General features: G+C 36.7%; 2 protein-coding genes across 6 annotated transcripts in view; one reads left to right on the forward strand and one right to left on the reverse strand.

The window, feature by feature from the left end:
- COL9A3 (collagen type IX alpha 3 chain) overlaps positions 1-1,124 on the forward strand; it is a 58,772-nt gene extending 57,648 nt beyond the window's left edge. Inside the window, exon 32 of the mRNA XM_069072562.1 lies at positions 132-1,124. Within this exon, the coding sequence (XP_068928663.1) occupies positions 132-322 (191 nt within the window). The 3' untranslated portion in view covers positions 323-1,124. The remainder of the gene's footprint in view (positions 1-131) is intronic.
- On the reverse strand, positions 1,125-21,687 carry TCFL5 (transcription factor like 5). Of its 5 annotated transcripts, none has more exons than XM_069072567.1 (7): positions 21,636-21,687; positions 20,295-21,134; positions 17,890-18,076; positions 17,169-17,247; positions 14,881-15,130; positions 7,607-7,748; positions 1,125-1,974 (listed from the first exon to the last, which is right to left on the reverse strand). In XM_069072567.1, exons 1-7 carry the CDS (start codon positions 21,668-21,670, stop codon positions 1,852-1,854), a joined length of 1,656 nt encoding a protein of 551 aa, XP_068928668.1. In that variant the 5' UTR covers positions 21,671-21,687; the 3' UTR covers positions 1,125-1,851. The 5 variants fall into 5 exon arrangements, with proteins under 5 accessions (XP_068928668.1, XP_068928667.1, XP_068928666.1 ...); XM_069072566.1 differs by having other exon boundaries at positions 14,881-15,133; XM_069072565.1 differs by having other exon boundaries at positions 17,169-17,331.
- Between the last annotated feature and the right edge of the window lie 1,761 nt (positions 21,688-23,448).

Consider the following 23,448-nt stretch of genomic DNA (forward strand, 5'->3'; position numbering starts at 1 on the left):
GTTCCAACAGCAGGAATAAAATAACCACTTATTGAGCTGTATTTTAAAAGTTAAGTACTACAGAACTGATAATGTAAGAACTGTATCCAAACTACTCTACCTAACTTTTTCTCCTTGCAATCTTTCTTAAGGACCTCAAGGTGTTCCTGGAACTAGTAAAGATGGTCGAGATGGTGCCCATGGTGAACCTGGGTTTCCAGGTGACCCTGGCATTCCTGGTGCAATTGGTGCTCAGGGAACTCCAGGGATCTGTGATACCTCAGCCTGTCAAGGAGCTATTATAGGAGGAGGAGGGGAAAAGTCTGGCCCTAGAAGCTCATAAATGTAACTTAAAGAAATGGACCAGTGACTGAATATTTGAGTAAACATTGAATTATGAAAAGACAAATTGTTCCACAGATAGACAGTATTCCCTTATTAATTTTAATGAGCTCAAGTTGTACATGGTAATTCAGTTTAATGAAGCACTACAATGAAAGCATTTTCAAAACCTTATATATGCCCTTCTTTTAAAAAACAACAACATATTTCCTTCAATAACTTCTAATGGCAACAAAATCCTCCTCCTACTTGCAGAAGGGCTCTATTCTTTTTAGTATCTTTTTTCCCTACATATAATTGTCTATTTGTGTACAAGAATTAAACTTGATTTCATACCTCAACTTGCCATAAGCAATAAATCTAAAACACTTCTAAAGGGGTTAAATGTATGTAAATAAAATTTTCAGGGGAGAATTTTTGTATATTTCCATAAGACAAAGATATTCAGCAACATGTTTATACCAAACTTCACTTTTTCACACACAAATACTGTGCACACAGCCAAAGATTATGATCCCAGTTAAAAAAAAAAAAAGGAAGCTCATTGTATCCAGTAATATTAAACTGGTGACACAGTATTATTAAAAATAAAAGGAAATTTAAAAAAATTTTGTGATGTCCTATACACACAAAGCTCTAGCCAGATTTACCTCTTTAACTCTTATTTTTGTCTAAAAATAAATTGCTACAAATTTGTGAATATCTGTGATTTTACAGTATTTATTTTAGGTGACTTTGTATGTATTTTAAAGTCTGTTGGTGTCATCTGTTGTAATAAATAAAGCCACTCAAATCAGAAAGTATTTAGTTCAAAACACTGTAGTTTATTATCACATAGAGCAATTACTCTCAATATGAAAATATTCTGTGCATATAAGTAATCCATTGTTTACAGTATACAATTTATGGGCAAAAGCAGCTTTAAGAAAAACTTTTGGAAAGCTTGTGGTAAAATAGTTTAAAACAGCACTGTATTTTGCAAACAATGCAAACAAACAGTACTGTATGACTGAAAATATAATTCCAAGGGGGATAGATAATTGGCAAATTAACTCAAATACAGTATCATTTCCAAACTACTTATAGTCAAGAACAATTTAACTTTGTTCCAATTGCTAAGTGGGCATATTTGAAATATAAATAAAATAAAAGCAATGTACCTTTCAATAAAGATGAACACAAATCAAATAGATTGTTCAGATATTTTTATAACATATCATGTTAGAAAAACATGACGGATTTCATTGATAATTGAAGAATTACTTACTAATTATTGTCAAGATGCTTTCTTGTTGCTGCTGGTTTCCCAAAGGTCTAAGAGGACACTGATGAACAAATATTTTATGTTCTAGAGAGGTATTTTTACAAAATGTATTTTGCCAGTAAGTCACTACTACTGAAATCCCATTAACAAATGTTGTCAATATAAAATTAGACCATGAGAGAAGAATTCCAGAATTGTAGAAAATAGGTAAGGATTATCCCTGGATAGCCATATATTTAGTAAAAATACTAAGTATTCAGTTCAAACTACTTGATCTCCATAGCAGGGCTATTCTGTAGATTTTCCTGAACTGGACATGTTACTAATGAGTCTGGTCTGGTCAGCTTTAGCCTTCTGCCCGTTTTACCACAAAATACACTTTCAAATTCCTAAAGTGAAGAAATGATAATAAATTTAATATATTGAATTTATGTAAGTAGCATTCAGATATAAAACTACTAAGCTTGAAATTAATAAAGTATAAACATTTAGGCTGTTCACAAAAATGCTGCTTTAATATTAATATAAATTACACATAAAATTCTCTTATTATTAAGTAGTTTTTCAAATAAGTGCTCACATAAATGAGAAGTAAATTATAATTCTCAAACTATGGTTAACTTTTAGTTCAAATCTTAGAATAAATAAAAAAGCCATTTTACCTACTCAGAAAAAGTAACTTATATTTTTTAAAAGTATAGGAGTTTTTCTATTTGTTACTGATTTTTAGGAAAAGTATCACATACTACTTCACTATGCAATTATTATAATTACTTAATAACACTAGCAGGCAGGACTATGGTAGCAATGTTAAAACATGCTTGCAAAATTCTTAATACAATTAATGTAGCTTATACATACCACTGTTTTGTATTTTAGAAGGCACTTTTTATTTTTAAAATCCATCTTCTTTCAAAAAACTAGACACCAATTACCTACCCATTCCCAAACATATTCATTATATCTTATACTCTGAGTATGAACTCTTTTTTTTTTTTAAAGCAATCAGGGTTAAGTAACTTGCTCAAGGTTACAGGCCAGTTATTATTTCTGGGTGTGGTGCTGAGTATCTGAGCCCGGATTTTATCCAGGTCATCCCGACACTGGAGCCGGTGCTCTTACTCGATGAGCCACCTGGCCACCCCTAAGCAATTGGGGTTAAGTAACTTGCTCAAGGTTACACAGCCAGGTGTTTCTGGGTGGGTGCTAAGTGTCTGAGCCCGGGATTCAATCTCCAGGTCTTCTCACACTGGAGCCGGTGCTCTTACTCGCTGTGCTACCTGGCCACCCCTGAGTATGAACTCTTTATATTTTTCTCTGGATGTAAAGTACTTCAGAAGCTTGCTACAATTCAAGATGAGGGATATTATTTTACACTTCATTTCCTAAGACAAGTTACTAGAACTTTTTTTCCATGTAAAATGGCATGTGTCCAAAGGTTGAAATGGCAGCTAATGAACAAAACTGAACATTGCTGTGGAGAGTGTGGGAGAATTCATAAGGAGACATGATTATGATAGAATCTGACTGGGAGTCAAAAGACATGGGTTCAAGTCTCTACTCTATCATTAATAAGCAATTTGCCCTTGCATAAGTCCTTTGTTTGGATGAGCCTTGGATGAGTGTTAGTATACCTATCTGTGAAATATGAAGGTTGGACTAGACAGATATTATCCCAAATGTCCTGTCTTAGTATTAAAATTCTAAAATGGTGAGGTGCTTTTACCTTATTTAAACTGCTTAACAGGTACTTAAAAAAACAAACAAACAAACAAACCTGGGGACCAAAACACATAAATGGTCCACTAAATCTAGTCTACAGAAGTATATTCTGGGAAGACAGTCCAGTAAGCTTGGTATTAAATAAAGGAAAATGGTAAAAATTTCTTCTAAATATGAAAAAGTACTATGTAGTGAAATTAATATTATTTTCATAAATGAAAAAGCTGTTGCAATCCACTCTTAATAAAGCATGCATCTTAAATGTTTTTTTCCAGTGGTGATGATGAGTAGCAAATCTATGCATACTTGTACTGCACTCACTCCCCACTCCAACCCACCATGATGAAATAATTTATGCATTTTTACAATATAGGTTAAGGAGTGTAGGCCAGAGTAAAATCAACAGATCTCATAAACCCTCACCAACTGAATGACCAAGCGTATAGCTATGGATATTTACTGATATTTTCCCCACTTATTTTTTCTTCTTTATCTTTCACTAATAAGTGTAAGCTCATATATACAAAAATACAATTAATGGAAGGGGTTTTTATAACTTATTTTCATTCTTTAAGAAAGATGCCATGGGGGGCGGCCAGGTGGCGCAGTAAGTAAGAGTACTGGCCCCAGAGTCGGGAGACCCAGGATTGGTTCCGGCCTCAGATACTTAATACCCATGCAAAATAACTGGCCATGTAACCTTGAACAAGTTACTTAACCCCAATTGCTTAAAAAAAAAAAAAAAAGGAAGATGCCATGTGACCAAAGCTGATATTCACATTTTGTAATTATGAGACTCATGCCCACGACTAAAGCTGAATTCCAAGCAGGCAAAGAAGAACATTCAGACTTAGCACATTATACTTTCAATACAAAGAACTAGCAAACAGATTAGCTATGGCTCAGCTACAACCCCACATTAACAAAGTATATTTGCCCTAATATACTAATGTTAACTGTAAACCAAAATACCATAAAACACTCACTTGAAGCACAAACATAAATGTATTTTTACAATTACGTTTTTATGTTTTTATTAACCCTGTCAATTAAATGGTTCATATATTAATGGGATTTCATATTTAAACTGAACTTGATGATCAATGTCTGGTATGAAATTAATGCAGTGCTCTTCATACATGTGAATAGAGATAATACATATCTATGTTTTAGTAGTATAAAAGGTATGTTATTTCATCAATGTATTAAGTATTCTTTTCACTGATAACAAACTGAAACCTCTCCCATGCTTCAAAAGAGAATTTCATGTGTGATCAAGGAAAATCATCACCTAGGGGGTCCACCTTTGGTGATGAATCTCTACAAATTTAGCTGGTATGGTCCTCAGACAACATATATTGAGTCTGTCACCATGCCCATACATATCTATATAAAAGTAGAATATTTATCCCTACTTCCATAATGCCTTATTTCATATGTAGGAGACAGATAAACTATCTTTATCTGATTAGAGAAATCAAATTATATAATTAAGTGTTCTTTCCAGATTATACAGTTAGTCTGAACTATTATAAGAATCCCATTATCATTCTTAGTTTCTAGCTTCTGAGTCTATTTAGAATTTCAACCTCAGTTGTTGGTAATACTTTGAATAATTATGAGAACTGGGTCAAATATGATCTTTGGCCATGTGACATTTCCTAGTCTTAGTTCATGCAAATCCCTTGTGAGCAAAGACCCATGTGTTTTTATTCCTAAAGAACTATCACTAACTAGCTAATCATTTTTTGCTGGTCAAATTTAGGGATAATTTTACCTAGAAGCAATAATAGGAGAACTCCAATAGAAAGGTGGGCAAAGTATATGAACAGTGTTTAGAAGAAATGCAAATGGCAAAAACCATATGAAAGACTGTTCCATTTCACTAATAGAAAGGGGGAAAATGTAAACTTAACGCCCATATCTACCAAATTAGCAAAAATGATAAAAACCAGAAATAGTCGATTTTGGAGAGGTCTACCCTATTGGTAGAGCTAAGAATTTGTCAAAATCTTTCTGTAAATTAATTCAGAATTTGTGAAAATAAAGTCACTAAATTGTTTAAACTTTTGACCAAATGATCCCCCTCCTGAACATACTTTAAGGAAACTGTTCAAACCTTTGACTAAGTGATCACCCTACTGAACACATTCTAAGGAAGTTGATTACTGAAAAAAAAAAAGGGCCTATAATATAAAACAAAATATTCCCAACAGAAAAATTTAGTAGCAAAAAATTGGAAGCAACATGGTTGCCCACTCATTAATTGGGAACAGATGCCTATATCGCAGTATATGAATGTAATGGAGTAAGAAGAAGAAACAAGTATGAGAAATATGGTAGACATCGTACAAAGTTATGCAGTGAAAAGCCAAGAGAACAATATACACGACTATAATAATGTAAATAACACTAAAAAGTAATTAATCTATGATGAATTTTAATTAATAATCTGGGACAAAGAAAACTGACAAGGAAACACTTCTTCAGTGGAGAGGTAGGGACTATAGATAAATAATGTGGTATATGTTGTGAAATGCTATTGCAGTTGATTTTGTTTAACTTTTTAAATAAAGAAAGGTTCAGTAGAAGGATAATAAAGAAACTGATAAAAAAAGAGGCAAAAATAAAACTTTTTTAGACAAGCTATGAAGAGGTGGATGTATGTGTCCAATTTCAGATGTTTGGGAAGCTTATACATATTACCAAATTATAATGCTAGTAATGATCTAGTTCCCATTTCTATTAAAAGCAGGCAAGCATCCCACATATCCATTATATGGGTATTAAGAATATCTGGTAGATTTGCAAAATTGAACACCAAAAAGTTTATTAAAACAATAAAAGACAAATTTCAAAAGGATTAAAAATTTCACTTAATTAAAAATAAATATAAATAAATGTACTACAACATAAGAAAAGCCACATTATAAATTAGTATAACACTTCATAACAGACATAAATCTGACACAATTGATACACAATATGATTAAGTGTGCGAACTATAAAGACAAAAACCAGGAAATGGATGAAAATAGTGTGACTCATGAGACTTGTGCATTAATATGGACAACACAAAAGGGAGAATGAAGAAGAACAAACTTGGTATCACCCCAACAAGCACTGTCCAATAGAGGGATGCCCTATCTCTTAGTGGTTTCTCTGTAGCCTGGACAAGTACAGACCCCATAGTGGGAAAGGGGGATCTATCAGGCTTTACCATGATCCAAATAGAAATATTTTTAATACTTTCAATTTCCCATTTGCTAAATAAATCTCTAATTTTAGTTTCCAATCAAATTCCTATGTGAAAGTGGGGTGCATTGTCCAGGATTGATTAGTAGATTAAACAAGTATTTCCTTCAATGTAAATAGTAATAAGTTTATATTCTATTTTATAAATCACGGTCCCATAGGTGGGTTCTACCAGGGCCTGTCCTTAGGATGACTGACAAGCATATTCTCAGAGTAGCAGAAACAAATAATCAAAATCTATAGCAAACATAACCATACCAAAGCATAGCACAATAAAAATAAAATAAAACCACCTCAGTAAAAATAATTTTAGTATGAAACAAGGGGTTGACAAAACTGTCCAATACAAACTTTAGCATTCAAACATCATTTTTTGAGGATCCAAATTCAATAACTGTGAAATACCATCTACAAAATAAATGCTACAGCTAAAGCACATATAAATATGTACATTTGTGACTCATACTTCATTGAAGCCTTTCCAGATTGCTCTAAAAGAGAGTACACTAATCTCTTCCCCCAGGGAGAATTTACTGTGTGGACCACTTTGATATTTAACAATTGTTTGATACTTAACAATTACCACCACCTTTTGTTAATTTTTTTTATGTATGTATGTCTCACATCCATCTAGGTTTCAAACACTCTTAGGGCAATGACTCAAACTTATTTTTCTGCTATCATCCCCTGAGCACCTAGTAGTAACTTATACATAGATTAGGCATTCAAATATTTGTTTTTTAATAATCAGTTAACTCTGATAACATACTGTAAATTTGGAATGCCAGCTTGATATTTTGTTATCTACATATTGTTAACTAGCTATAATTCTCATTTAACTTTTAGTAAATGTTAAGTAACAACATTATTAATGTTTATCTATCTCCTGATATTATGCCTGATATCCTGATGGCAATATTTCAGAAAATAATAAAGGATCCCAATCTAAAAATAATTGGTAAAATAAAGAAGGCCAACCACTTTTAATTATTTGTGGGCTTTTAAAGTAAAATTCTGAAAATTTACTTTGGCCTAATTACTAACCTTCTTCAGAGAATCTCCATGTCTTTCCTGAATATATTTTAGGAATGCTGTTGTCCACTGTAAAGTTGTTGCCTTATCAGTCTCAGCATTGCAGAATGGAACTAGAAGATTCAATTCATCACAACAAATCCGAATTCTGCGCCTGCATTCAAAACCCAAAGTAGTCATGAAAGAAACTAAATAAAACTAGCCATCTAAAATGATGTTTCTTTTAAAAAAATTTTTATTATAAACTTAATACTCTCAACAAATACAAACAAATCATTTTGAAGTCAAAGTCAAAACTATATACTTTTTTCACTGAAAAAACAATAATGTATTTTTTCTATAGCTCCTCAATCTATTTGTATACTTAAAGTTGTTGTCTTTATTGTTTTTAGATGATATCAATGTGTATGTTGTTGTTCTTATTGTGTCGACCTTGCTCTGCATCGCTTCATATAAATCTTTCCATTTTCTTTTTATTCTTCAAACTTATTTTTATGGCACAATAATGCTCAGCTGCATTAATATTGCATGATTTACTCAGACATTCTCCATTTGTTGCATACATATGATTACAAATAAATCACGTACAAATATATGTTTTGTACAGACAGATTATTTTTTCTTTTAATGGAATCTTTAGGATATGTCCCAGGAATGGGAACACTGAGGACTAGCTGTTTCAAAGATCACTTTTGTGGCTCCCTATTTTGCCAAATTGCTCCTTCCAAAAAACTAGACCAAGCCACAGTCACACCAACAATGTAGCAGAGTGCTACATTTCCTTATAACCCACCAACAATGCATTTCCAATTATTTTTGCCAGAGTGCTAATTGTAAGTTAGTATTTTACGGCTGTGTTAATTTGTATTTCTCTGACATTAGAGCTGATTTTTTTTTAATATTCCAACTTTTAAACAATTTATAAACTACAGTTTTCAAAGACTGATATTTAAATACTAGAATACTTCATCAGCACTTAGCAAACAAGAGGCACTTAATGTTTGTTGGGTTGGGTTAGATTAATCCATATAAAATTTGAAGAAAGTCAGAATTTATGGATTAATAAAGTACTTCCAAAATTGTTCATTTTTTAGAGATCAATTAATGTTTTTAGGTCAATGGGGTAATACATAATGGTACTAAGGTATTACACAGCAATCCAACTATGCTAATTGTAGACCTGAAGTATTAGCTTATCTAAAGATTATTCCATATTATTCCATATTACAAACTAGGAGGAATGTAGGCTATCCACAGTCTATAGAAACATATTATTTATAGTATCACTTAGTAGAAGCAAAGTTTGCACTGTATCTCTAGACTACGTTGTAACTTCCAAATTTTTGGTTCATCAGTATCCAGAGTCTTAAGGATGAAGGCACTGTGAAAATGTATACAACGTGGCCCCATTTGTCTATCTGCATATTCCTAATCACATCCATAAAGCAAATGAATAATTCACTAGATTCTAGAGGCACAACTGTATAATTGAGGTTCAATTGGATACCCAGGTAGGAAAAGGTTTTTGGTTTTGTTTTTTAAAGTGCATGGCACTCCCAGTGTGAAAATTCCTTCCATTGATGCAGGTCAACAACTTTTTTGCAACTTACTATAAAATAAAATTGCCTGGGGCATTGAGAGGTTAAGTGACTTGCCCACTGTCACACTAGCAGTATAGGTCAAAGGGAGGACTTGAACCCAGGTCTCCCTGACTGCAAGACTAGCCTTCTATTCACTATGACACACTGCCTCTCAAAGGATACATTTGTAATTACTTATATAAAACTTACAATCTACTGAAGCCCTGAAGTGATTAATATATACTTGTGCCCTTCATGATGTCATCAAAATGTAGGTACTCCCTCCACCAGTGCATACTGAAACATCTCATTTTGGGTGACTCTTGTTCATATATTCTTCTATAAATCCACCATAGAGGATTTGCACAAAACACCAGAGGTCTTCTAGGTCTTAACTTCTTATGGGTCCCAGAGTGGTACATGAACCAACCAGCTGGATAACTCACTCTTGCTACAAAACAATCTCACCTCCTTTTCCAAGCATATATTTTGTAGATGATATTTTACTGTACTTCTCACAGGCAAGTCATCATTGCTAATATGCACAGCCTACTTACACACACACCATGAATCTCTCCAATGCCCTTTGGATTACCCACAAGTATCATTCTTCAGAGATTGAGGAATTCCATCATTTACAGTCATATAGTATCACCTGGAAGATACTGGTATTAAAAAACCGGGTCTGTGTGTCAGTGCACAGCTCGGGACTGTGGAAAGCACTATACAGTTTTCCAAATGCAGTTAAGCATGTGATCTTCCTTCTGCTCAGTTTGGAACCCAGAAAACTGTCCATGGAGTGCCTTATCCAAGATAGAAATAGTTACTAACTTAACATCCACCTATCTTCTATGACCTGGGCAGTACTTATTCTTTATCTACTTGGCTTATCCTATGTAGATTTCTTTGTCAATCTCTTTGGCAGCTGTGAATCTCATTATGGAAAGCCTGTAATATTCTGTGTCTTGGTGCAATCAGTTTAATATCATTCACAGGGATTCAATCTTTCTCTGGGAGTTTGTTCAGGACATCCTCAGTGATGGTAGTAAAAACCTTTGGCAAGTGCATTTTCCCTTGTTTTATATTGCACTTGATAATCATTGTTTCATTGAACAAAATTACTTCAGTGGTTACATTTATCAAGGAATCGAATATGATCTTAATACATACATTGTTTATACAGAATTTCTAAAATCTTTTGTTTTGCTCTGCCAAGCTATTTTTGTAATAAGATGCAGTTGGATCTTTTATTCTCTACACTGTTCAATCAGTTGTATGAATGAAGAGGCAATATCCTAGAAAATGGTCCGTGAGTCTTCCTGTCCCCTTTTCAAATTTTATCAAGGGCATCCTTAATAGGGTTCATCAAAATAATAAAGTAGGAAAATGGGTCAGTCAGTAGCTACTGATACTGTTGTCTTTTTGTTGTAATGGTACCATAAATGATTTTTCCCACTCTTTTGTTATCTTTCCCCATTTTATGAATCTTGAAAATTCTTCAGTAGCCTCCAAAATTATGTTGCCTCAAGCAGATTTCTTCTGTATATGCTTTAGCAGACCCAGCCACTCTTCCCAATGAGAGTTTCTCAAGTGCCAGTTCTCATTCTTCATCAAGTACTGAGCTGCAAGAAGTACAAATGTAATGGGTTCTACTGTAATCAGTGAAGAGCCTAGATCATGATAGAATGGCTGGCATATCAGCTGCTTTTTAAAATTTGTCATCTTCCAGTTTCATCTTTGTTTAGGATGAACTGCTGCAACTGGGTCTTATACACTGCTTTCTGAAGACTTATTTTCCCTTTTGCTACTTTTAACAGTTTTGTGAGGCAATAACCTCCCCCATGCTTTGCATATAAAGCTTTGTAGCTAAGCTTGTACTGAAAATTCATGTTGCCTGTGGCTGCTATGATTCTGCTTCTCTAGGTCATCAAATGTGTTCACTAAATGAGGCAATTTTAGGACAAAAAAATAAACAAATTTCTTAATATATTTATAGCGTTTGGACTTTCTCTAATAAACGGTGATAATCAGAGCCAATATCTTTTATCTTTAGTTATTTCCCATTTTTCAGAGTGAAAAGCTTGTTTAAGTTGCTGTAACTGCATATAGTGCTATCTTAGCTTTATCCTTTTTTCAATTTGATGTTGCTTTTGATCTTTTCTGTAATTGGTGGTTCAACTCCAAAAAGAGTGCAAATTCAGAAACGACTCAGGAACTGCTATAAGGTATTGGTCAACTTCATTTTCTGTGAAGTACTTTGGTGTACTGCACCTTTTAAATCTTTCCCTATAGAAAATATTTGTTGATATATAAACTTAATGCTTTGGAATTATCTTTGAGACTTTAGATTTTCTTAATTCCACACCATTTGCTGCAAAACATTTTACACTGGGGCAGCCAGGTGGCTCAGCGAGTAAGAGTACCGGCTCCAGTGTTGGGACGACCTGGAGATCGAATCCCCGGCTCAGACGCTCAGCACCACACCCAGAAATAACTGGCTGTGCAACCTTGAGCAAGTTACTTAACCCCAATTGCTTAAAAAAAAAACCAAAACATTTTACACTTCCCTGTGCCCACCTTCATAGTGAAGTCACTGAGCATCATGACGTATATACATATGTACATATGTGTATAGTTATATGTTTGTATACACATAAATATATTGACTTGGTTAGAAGTCTCTTGTCATGTTCTTTACTTCTTCATCATTTGGAAAACTCTTTATCCAATGCCTTATCAAGATTTGAGGAAATTCTGAGATCTCAAAGAGTTTATCAGTGAAGTACAAACTCTGGCAGATTCTACCAGGCTAGAAAGGTTTCAAATATAATCCTATGACAGATTACTCCTACTGTCAAAGGACCAGCTTAGCTAAGGACACAAAATACTTGCCACCAACTGACTGACCATTAATTCTTTGGCCATGAGAAGCCATTAAACAAAGAAAAAGCAAAATGGTCCTCAGTCCTAGCAGCCTCCTCCCAATTCCATAGTGTAAGAGTGGCCAAGTGACATAAAAAGGAGTACAGAGTGCTAAGAATCACACAATTTTCATGCCATCTACCAACAAAAACTTAACTACTGGTATCATAAGTATAAGATCTTTGTCCATCAAGTGAACTGATACAGGACTGAGGAATTAAACATATCCATATTGTCATTCTTAATATAGTAACACCAGAAGATATAAAGAAGTTGAAGCTAAATGAAATTATGGCTCACAACTCTCCCTGAAGACGCAAACAACCGAATTGGAAAGAGCTTCATTGCATACTCATAGGCAAGAAGAAACATGTCATGAGACAATTGGTGTGCTTGTGAAAGCAAAAGTACAATGAATACAATGAAAATAACTATAGCTTATATGTACCTGATACAGCTCTCCTTTACAATGGAACTAACTTGCTTTAATTAAGCATTAGAACAAGAAGATTCAACTTTGAGTTTGTGATTATTTTTATACAGCTTTGTCTTTATATAGAGATGTCAATGTGATGGAGTGGAGAGTAGACTTGAAATCAGGAATGACCTAGGTTCAAATCCCACCTCCAATACTTACTGCTTGTGTAAACCTAAGTAAGTCACAACCTTTTTGAGTATCAGTTTCCTCATCAATAAAATAATGATGATAATAATTGTAATACCATCTCATAGAATTGATTTAGGGATCAAATGAGATAATGTTAAAAGTCCTTTGTAAACCTTTAAGTGAGATCTGGAGGCAGCTATTATTATACATGCAAATGTTAAATAAGACAGTACTTGAAGGATCTGTGATTTCGTCAGTGTGGCTACTGCCTCCACCAATGCAGACCGTAATCTCTCTACCAATCAATCAGTCAACAAACATTTATTAAGCTCCTTCTATATGACAGGCACTATGCTAGGCACTGGGGATACAAAGACAAAAATGAAATAGTATCTGCCCCCAAGGAGCTTACATTCTACCAAGGGACAAAACATGTATGCATATAAGTACATACAAGATAAATACAAGATTTGAAAGAAGTCAGGACTAACAGCTGGAGAGATTAGGATAGTTTCATGTAGAAGGTAGTGTTTGAGATGAGCTTTGAAGAAATCAAGTGATTTTAAAAAGCAAAGAAGAGAATGCATTACAAGCATGGGGGCAATCAGTTCAAAGGCACTGAAGATTTAATATCATATGTGAAAAACAGTAAAAAGGCTATTTTGGCTGGACCATTTGGGAAGGGGGATTAATGTATATTAAGGCTGGAAGAAAAAGTTGGGGGAAAGCCATGAAGGGTTTTAAGTACTAGAGGAGTTCATATGTTATCTTAAAGGCAATAGAGAGCCAATAAAGTTTATTCCATAGGAGAACGACATGGATAGATCTATACTTTGGCATCTCTGTGACCAATGGACTGAAGAGTAGAAAGATTTGAGGCAGGAACCAATTAAGTAAGTTATTGCAAGGGTAGAGGCAAAAGGTAATGAGGGTATGAACTAGAGTGGCAGTTATATGAATAAAGGGATGGATGTAAATAATGTAATGGATATATGGGGTGAGAGAGTAAGAAAACTAGAAAGTATAATTCCAATGTTTTGAACCTGGATGACTGAAAAGATAGTGGCACTTTTGACGTAAACAAGGAATTTCAGAAGAGAGGTAAGTTTTAGGATAAATTGAGTTTGAGACACTCAATAGGCAGTTGGAGACATAGGACAGGCACTCAAGAGAGAATGGAGTGGATTTACAATTCTTTGGGACAGTTATGTAAAAAGGATATTTAAACCCAGGGTTGCTAATGAGGTTACCAAGTAAGAGATTTGGTCCAGGACAAACACTTGGGGTATACCCACCAGTAAGAAAGCAAGATATGGATACTGAACCAGCAAAGGAGCCTGAGAAGATGAGATTAATGTAAGTAGGAGAACCAAGACAGCAGTGTCATGGGAAGTTTGAGTTGCTATCAATCAAAAAGCACTTAATACACTTATTATGTACCAAGCATGTGCTAGGTCCTGGGTATACAAAGACAAAATTAAACAGTCCTTGCCCTCAAGGAATTCACATTCTGTAGGGGAAGACAGAACATACATATATAAGTATATACAATAAATACACACAATAAGTACAAAGTTAAGTCAGAAGTTGGGGAGGGCACTAGCAGTTGGGGGCAGAGAGAATAGATTAGGAAAAGCCTAATGAAGAATGTGGCATATGAGGTGAGCTAAAGCCAAAATATTAATTATCTTTAAGTCACCTAGTGATGAATTTCTCCAGACTTAGCTAGACTTGGCCTCAGACAAGAAATAGTCATCAGAACCAGACCCAAAGTCTTTCAAGTTTTGAAAGATTTGCCAGAGCTTGTGTGAAGGACTTGCATAGCCTTTGAGAACTCAAAGCCACTGCCATTTTAGAATGCTGCATTGGAATCAAACTGGCCAACTCTTGATTATGGGAGGAAGAGAGTCATGAGGAAGATGAAAGGGATTAGGAATATGAATAATACAGATGGGTTTATTTAATCTATAAATTTACTTTACCAATACTCCAGTCATTAGTTTCTGCCTTATGCTTCCCCATTTGACCAAAACTACTATTAAGTAACAAAATAATATTGCCTACCCTTTAGTTAAGGTCCTAATAAACAGAAAATGGTTCAAAAGCTCTTTGATTATGAGAAACCAATGATTTTAAAATAATTTTGTGAACAAAATCTACTAAATCATATTACTTACCTTCTATCCCTTTCCATTCGATTGTGCCTCTCCCTGCGCTGCGAGCGTCCACCCTGTTGCCCACTTTGTGTCTGGTCACCTAGGCTTGATTGTGTAGATTCTGTAGACTGCCAAGCACCCTGTGAAGTTGTGGTGCTTTGGCTCTCTCCTACATTTTGAATTTCACCAAGAGCTCTTCTTTCTACATTTGTGTCCAACTGACGCATTCGACTTCGATTTCTTTTATTTATTGCTTGTTTACATAACGCTTCTTCTTTGCAAAACAAGAAAAAAAGTAGTACTTTAATTTTTTATTCTCCTTTTAAATGAATTCCTAATACATTAATCCTTGATTTTCTGCATTATTAGATTCTGTATTAAGTACAAAATAGAAAAAGTTAATATTTTATAGTTTGAATATAACTTAATGCAAAACTAATACATTAACTTAAAAGTTAACTACTGTACTTCTGTAGTAAAGAAGCTACTCCCTTTTAGCAATGAAATTAGTTGGCTGCCTAGCATTAAATCTGAAGTCTATTTTATAATACTATATTTGTAATGTCTCTCTACTAACAATGAAATACCTTTGTATTCCACTTTCTGTTTTTAAAAGAATCTTTAGGTACTTATACATAAGCTGGAATTGTTCGCATTTTCTAGTATTCAGAGTAAATAAAAATAGAAAAACCAAGGACTAATACACAGAATTGCTTTCTCCAAAAATGAAAAACATCTTTCTTCCCTTTATTAAAGCACAATATAATATTACTACAATTGTTATTCTTACTGCAGTTTTAGAAAAGAGAACAAACACCTAAAGGGCATGAAATATAACACCTTCTTACCCTAAAGGAGATCTTAATACAAACTAATTAGAAACACAGACGTTGAATTTGTACTTATTCTTTAGAAACCAGTAATGTCTTATTATAATGAATTCCATAGGATTATTTTCCTCCTATTATAACAAACTCGGCCTTTCAGTAGTTCTTATTTGATATAGCAACAGCATGAAGTGGCATGGCAAACACCTTTATCCTATCCCTTTCCCTAAAAGCTCTTGAAATGTTGTTTTATTGGGTGGTTTTTAAAATTTAAGCTCTGCCTCTCCTTTTCATACCACCCCACATGATGAAAATGTTTGAAATGTCAAAGGTTGAAAAATAGGACTAAGCCTGGACAAAACTTCAAAATAAGCCAAATTTGCCTTAACATAACCCTATATCCCTTTCTGAGTTTTTTTTTTCCCACAATGACTCTCAAATGCTCGATGTCTGCATGTCCAAACTCTGGCATCAGGCTTATACCTATACCAATCTATAAAATTTCTTCAACTTCTTCCCAATAACAACTTTTTCTCTTAGTATGAATCTCAATTTCTTATTAGGAAGAAAGCATTCTGATTAACCTAATTCACACTAAGATTTGAAAGACTGATAACCACTTAAAAATCTCATAGGTATTCATATTTCATAAGATGAAGTATAAATGAATCTCTAAGTGGTGGACTTTCATGCCCTGTAGCAAAATGAAGTAAACAATTTCAGGGTTACAATTTTAGAAGACAGGTCCCCCTCAAAAGTGACAACTAGTACAAATGCTGCAAAGTGGCAAAAGAAGAGCTGCAAAGAATTCAGCTATAACCCAGTAGCTCTTAAGAATAATTCAAAGAACATTTACTCATACTTTCATTGTACAGAGTTCAATTACTCTATGAGAAAGAAAAGTTCTTTGTTCTACTGAATTATTTGTCCTAGAAAATTTTTTGGAAACAAAGCCCCAAACCATTGTTAAAGGTCAATCACTTACAATTTGGAAAAAAAAAAAAACCCTTTTTTATATCAAGTACTTCATTGCAATGTCTGCTATAATGATAATTTACCTGTAGAGGATTTCAGATACCTCAATTAGAGATGGAGAAAAAAACTTAAAATGAAGAACTATGATGTGCTTTAAGCAACTTGAAGATAAAAACTATTATTACAGAAATCATTTATTAGCTATTTACTAAATTCACTATTAAAAAGAAAAAAAGTCCAACAAGTCAATACACTGTTACACTAGGTAAGCATAATTCAAATGCTGAAGCTTGAGAAAGAATGCTCAAAATACAAAATATGATCACTTTAGGGGAATGGGGAGGGTAGGGAAAAGAGGGATAGGAATCACTGATAAAATTATAAAAATGTTTCCCAGTAACAGGAAATGATTGTGTGACAAAACCAATGTCTAACGCAATTTTTTACAATGTCTACTGCACAGCCTAGTCAAAGAAAGAAACTGTTATCTTATGTCATATATCTTACCTCCTACTTTAATCCAAACCTGCTCAGGTAAAGGCTTGTTTCTACTGCCTAAAGTCTGTTTAGTAGATTCAATTTCTTGCTGGTAACAGAAAGAAAATGCTCTGGGTAACCCAATATCTTGATGTTTGGCAGCTTCAAGTATAGAACATGAGTTACTAGAACTCTGGAATATAATGAAGGAATAGCAATATAATTAATTTTATTATCAATATGCATCTTAATCTCCTCTCTGCTGCCACAAGTAAAATGTACTTTAACATGAAGCAAATACTAGTAACAGCATTTATGGATATACAACTTTGAGACTTTAAATTTGCAAACTAAATATTGTAGAGTCTAAAATATTCCCCAAATAGCTTTATTAAAAAGTTATCAGATCCAATGAAAAGAATACAATCCATGAGGCCTAATAAGACGATGATTAATAAAGTCTATCAAAAATTCCTTCACAAAAATCCTATTCTAATGCCTTTTGCTGGCATAGATGTGACCCTGGGTACTTAAAAGAGTACATGAGTAGAACACAAGCTCTGGCAGTTTCTACCAAGCTGGAAAGGCTTGGAACATGATCCTAGCAATAGAGTGTCTGTTGTCCAAGGGCCAGCCCAGTTAAATATGGAAAGGCTCATCACTAGTAGGTTGGCCACCTTAGGTGAATTCTTTGGCCATGGCAACCCATCAAAAGTTAGTACTTCAGACCTTCACTAATCATTTTCCCTACCTGTGTTTGTGAAAGATTAGAATTCCCAGCAGTAGAACAGGCATTTGCAGTAAATAATGGGTATGTAAATTGCAAAGCAGTAGTAGCAGCAGCAGTTTTATTTTTCACTAATGTGGTACATTTGTTTTGCTGCTGATGAAGAGGAACATTCATTAGTTCAGATGGATGTCGAATAAGGGTTACCAAACTGCCAAAACAAAAAGGACAACCCAGAAAAAACAAATCAAGAATATGCAACTGATACTCTTCCAGACATATTTTAGCCACTGACTGACACATCACATTTGATTTCCTAAATACAGGTCAAACAGTTACTGTTACTGACCTCAGTTAGCTCAGTGACTGGGCTCGTTCCCCTTACTCTCCACTAAAAGGGTCATGGCATTCTAATTTCTTATTTTAATGGTTTCAATTATTCTTCTCTTCTGAGTAAGTGCAAACAACTCAAGGCATATCTCTTAGCTTCATTTGCTTTATTTCTTCACCCAAACCACTGATGAAGGGCTGAAGTAAACAAGGTCAGGCTTAAGTGAAAATGGGCAATGACAAGGTTAACAGCCCGAAGAACTGCTTCTGACCACAAATCCTGCCCCAGCAGGTACATTTCAAGTACTATTAAAAAGAGTAACTTGCATATAATAGATGCTTAACAAATGTTTAACTGAATTTGTTGAACACAAGAAATAAATTGGACAAATTCAATTTAATGGATTTTGGATTATTTTAATCTGTGATTTCAAAAGTCTGGAAAACTCCCTCCACTGATACAAATCAGCAGTTTATAGTTTTTTTAGGATTTTGCCTAGGAAAGAGTTTAAGTGATTGCCCATATCATCACCCTGCACCTATCTGAAATATGTATCATATATATGTATTATATATACACATGAGGGGTACTTTCATAGTTCAGTTAAATTTAATTTTGCACAGTAAGTTCCTCAATATTGATTGAATAGGTCTATATGGCTGTTTTTGCCCATGTAAAATGAGTAAGAATTGAGGCAATTATTTAGGTGAGGAGAAAGGCTCATCAAAATAGTAGCTCTAGTGACATATCCAAATATTTTCAGGCAAAGACTTTTTTTGCCAAGATTACCTAATTACCTCAATCATCTATTTCCCTTTTTGTATTGCCACAGACTAAAGGTTCAAACTACAAATGATACAATGTTTTATGTAATCTTACAATTTTTTCAAAAAGTACTAGAATCTGAATATACAAAACATTTTATTTTACTATCACAAGAACACAAAACTACCTCTTTTGATTATATCTTTAACAGAATTATCTAGCTATAATTAAATAAAACATTGCTTTGAAGCTGTTATGACAAATTTTAATTGTGTATTGTCTAAAACCAAAGTAGACACCTGATGATTAAAGAATGACTACACAATTTATGGTACATGAATGTAATTATTGTAAAACTAATATTAAATGGTCAATATAAAGAATTCTGAGTAGGGGAACTCAATGGACTAATACAAAGTAAAGTAAGCAGAACAGTGACAACTAATTTAGTGCTGTGTGACTATAATGACCAAGGTCACCCCAAGGTTGAGAAAACTAATATTCTTCTCTTTGCAGAGGTGAGAGACTGTGAGTGTGTAATCTGTATATACTGTTGCACATGATTACTCTTGGTTTTTCTAAACTACTCTTTTCTTCCCTCTTTTAAAATGTTTTCTTTGCAAGGGCTAGTTCACTGAAAGGATACATTTGGAAATGGAGGTGATGAAAAAACAGATGATAGCAATAAAAACAAGATTTTTAAAAATTAAGTGTATACATACTCATACATTTTTAAGAGGTTTCATTGATGTACTGGAAAGAACATGGGAGTAGGACTTAGGTTTAAATTACAACTCTGTCACTTTCTAGACCTGTGAACCTAGATAAGTCATCTCAGTTTTTTGTCTTTTTCTTCATTTGTAAAATGGGGACAATAATACCTATAGTACCCACCTCACAGGAAAGTCTGAGGATTGAATAAGAGTAAAGTATTTTGCAAAACTTAAAAGTATTAGATAAATCTATTATTATCATCACTATTGGTGTGAACCTGGGCAAGTCACTTCACCTCTCTTCTCAGTTTCTGCATCATTTAAATTGTATTTAAACAAAGAGGGAGGATTTTCTATCCCCCACAGGTATGGAGAAGGGAATTTTTAAATGGAGATAATAATATTTGCACTCTCTACCTCACAGAATCCAAGGAAGGCACTCTGTAAGTTGTAAAGCACAATGTAAGGGTAAGTGATTTTTAAATGTTATATAGTATGATTACTTAAGCATGTTTTTTTTTTTGGTGTTCTCGACATTTTTGTACTCAAATTCATGAAAATGTTTTGAAGCAATTTTTAAAAATCTATGAAATTAAAAAAAAGAAAGATCTGAAACACACTTGTTAAGAGTAACTCCAGATTCCTGAGGCTCTTGGCACCTGGGAATTTCTGTCTGGATACTGTTGAATCTGTCTTCCAGCCGAACTCGGACTGCAGATTTAGATCTAGTTTCTGGCACAGGAGCCAGATTTTCAACAGCTATATTTTCTTTATTTGGTCCACCAACATTTTCTCCATGTTTAACTCTTACCACACTGTGGCCAGTGACCTCTACAGAGCTACTGTTGGGTGTTTTCTCTACCTGGTTGGCAACTGTCACAGGTAAATTGGATTCACTGAGCAGCATCATTCTCAGCTCTTGGAAATCAATGTGTCCCAAACACTGGTTGGAGCCCACAAAGCTGCCATCAGAAGTCAGGCCTGACTGGCAGATGACTGGATACACTGACTGACTCCCCGTGCTGTTGGAGGAGTAGCTGGGCTGGCTGGCGCTGCTGGAGGATTGGTACTGAGCCTGGCTCGAGGGATTGCTCGCGGAGAAGAAGGCGGAATTTAGCCGGGTTTCCAGTTCCCCTTCGTTAGCCTGGGCCTCCATGTGCGAGTAGAGGATGTGCTGCAGTTGCGTGTACTCGATTTCCGTCATCTCCACCAGGTTGAGGTCTGTGGTGGTGAAGCTCAGGCCCTGCTCCCCGAACGAAGTGTCATTGGAAGGGCCCTCGGCCGAGGGGGCGGGGTCGGAAGCAGCAGCGCCGCCGACTGCAGCAGCCGAGGCCGAAGCAGCAGCAGAAGCAGCCGCAGTCTGAGGGGTGGACATGTGGGGCTCTCGGGGGGCCGGACCGGACATGATTTCCAAACAAAGAGCTGACCTTGGGGTTGTGGGGCTTCCACCGGGTCGCCTTCTGCAGAGGACGACAGCAACCCGGGCTGGGCATAAGCATCACCCCACTATTGGAGGCGGGGAGAGGGGCGGGGCTCGTCCCAAACTCCCGCCCCCCAGCTGACACGGGCTTCCCGCCCCAGCCCCCTGGTTTGGTCACCTGGACGTCCCCCAACCACAAGTCGCGGCGGAGGCGGCGGAAAGAGCGGCGGCGACAGCAGCAGCAACGGGAGCGAGAGGGTGGGGGGAAGGAGCCTGCGCGGGGCGGCCCAGGAGGCCCCGTTCCCCGCGTCGGGACTCACTAGGAAGAGGAGGAGGTCAGGGAGGGGGAGGGAAGGTAGAGGGAAGGAGGGAGGGAGGAGCGGCGGCTCGCGCCTGGGGGGAGAAAGAAAACGAGGGAGGGAGGGAGGGAGGGAGGGACGGCGCGCACTAGAAACCCCGGGACGGCGGCGGCGGCGAGCCGCGCGCGGGAAGCCCACTGAGGCGAGCAGAAGTTCCCGTTGGGGGAGGGAAAACCGCTCACCCTTCGCAGAGCTCAGCACGCGTGCGCACGCCCATTCTGCCCCGCCCCCTTAGCCAACGGTAACCCCTCCCCCTCGACCCCACCAATGCCCACCCCCCACCCGGTTACCCGCCGCCTGACTGGCCCAGGGGGCGGGGCTAACCTAGCTTCTTCCATTCCCCGCCCACTCCGGAGTGACCAACCGCCTGACCCACCAGCCCGCGACCACGACCGTTTCAGGGACCGGAATAACGAAGGGGGAGGGTGACAGGGTTTTGTGACTGGAGAGATTGAAAGAAAGAAGTATTGAAAAGCCAAGGAGGGGCCCCGGGGTAAGGGGCTGGAGGGTCTAGGGGCGGGGATAAATAGGGAATGTACTAGTCCGGGACAGGGGACTGTGTGCGCGCGGTAGTGAGTGCGCGCTCGCGTTTGTCTTTTCTCCCCCGCTCCCCCCCCCCCCCGTAAGTGCTGTGGGAATAGGGAGGGAGCGGGAGCGCGCCCATAGATCCGGGTTGCTAAGGGGAGGAGGGCGAGCGCGCGCCCACATGTTGAGACTACTGAGCGTGGGGGCAAACGAGCACTGGAGGGAAAAACGCTTCTGCGCGTGATGTGGAATGGCTGGAGGTCTGGAAGGCGGCTCTGCCACGCCACGCCAAGCCAGGTGGCTCGACCACAGAAAGCTCCACGTGCAGTGGCTGACGGGGCTTCCGGATTCCTTGAGACCTAGGCTGTCGTCTGTTCTTGAAACGTGTGTGTGGGGTGGGGGGGAGCGGGGGACAAGGCACAAGATTTGGGGCGAGGTGGCCTAGTGGTTTCTGCCCATTTTGCAGTAAAAAACAGCTACAACAAAAACCCCAAATCCCAACTCGACAGCAGTAGCAGCAGCATCATTCCAGTCTCTGCTTGTTTAAGGTCACATTTGGAAAGTTTAGGGCTCCTACCTCATAGCCTTGTTCTTAGGAAAGCCCACCCCCTTCCTCCGCCCTCCTCACCCTGCCACCGTCCCTCATCAGAGAAACAGTTGCTTCTCCCGTTACTTTGTTTAGCGGCAGAGCCAAGTTTTCAGACCTGACACCCCCTCCCCCCCAATTTAGTTGACATCTCGGAGGGACGACACGTTTGGCATGTATGTGCCTACGTGCAGCACATGAAATTTAGTCTGTATTGTGTAGAGAGAGAGCATAGATCTTACAGTCAAGTCACCTCTCTGGGAGGGTTTTAGTTGTTCTGAAGTCCAGGTAAACTCATTACATAACCTGCTGCTCTCTTTTTGTAAATTTCCCTTTCTACTTTTTGTCAAAGAAATTCAAATCTTTTAGATCTAGTTTTCACCTATCATGTATTTCCTTTTCTCTGACTTCAGGTATCAGCTAAAATTCTGCCTTCTGCAGGAAGGCTTTCTAGATAGCTTTTAATTCTGGTGTCTTTCCTCTATTGGTTATTTCCAATTTAAGACCTATATATCTTGTTTATACATAGTTGTTGTTGGGGTGTGGTGTTTATGTGTGTCCCTAGAACTTAATACAGTGCCTGGTGAATAGTACGTAGGCACAGTGTTTATTGACTGACTGGCTTCATTCCCCTTTCATACTACTTAAGAACTTACAACATCAATTTTATTGTGCTAATGCCCATCCATACGAGGTTTTAAAATGGTAGTATAAAGGTATTTTATTCCAATCTAAGAATAACAGACTTAATGACGATAATTTGTTCCTAGAGTTTATGAAATATTTTTTCAGCTTTATAGGCACCTCATTACCATTTGACCACCATATTATGACACTTCTGTAGAGGTTCCTTTGAATTTTCAAGCACAAAACTAACATGATTA

This window comes from Petaurus breviceps, unplaced genomic scaffold (genome assembly GCF_028583685.1).
Source record: "Petaurus breviceps papuanus isolate PSGF00001 unplaced genomic scaffold, PetGlider_PUasm1.0 90847, whole genome shotgun sequence".
In the NCBI taxonomy this organism is placed as follows: domain Eukaryota; kingdom Metazoa; phylum Chordata; class Mammalia; order Diprotodontia; family Petauridae; genus Petaurus; species Petaurus breviceps.

Excerpts from the sequence above, each read along its gene's own strand:
- TCFL5 (XM_069072563.1), bottom strand. The coding sequence starts at position 21,670 with ATGGGCGTGCGCACGCGTGCTGAGCTCTGCGAAGG. Across the intron at positions 18,077-20,294 it reads TCTGGAGTTACTCTTAACAA|TTTGGTAACCCTTATTCGAC; the intron begins GTGTGTTTCAGA and ends TTGTTTTGGCAG. Across the intron at positions 7,749-14,880 it reads CGAATGGAAAGGGATAGAAG|GCGCAGAATTCGGATTTGTT; the intron begins GTAAGTAATATG and ends TTTTGAATGCAG.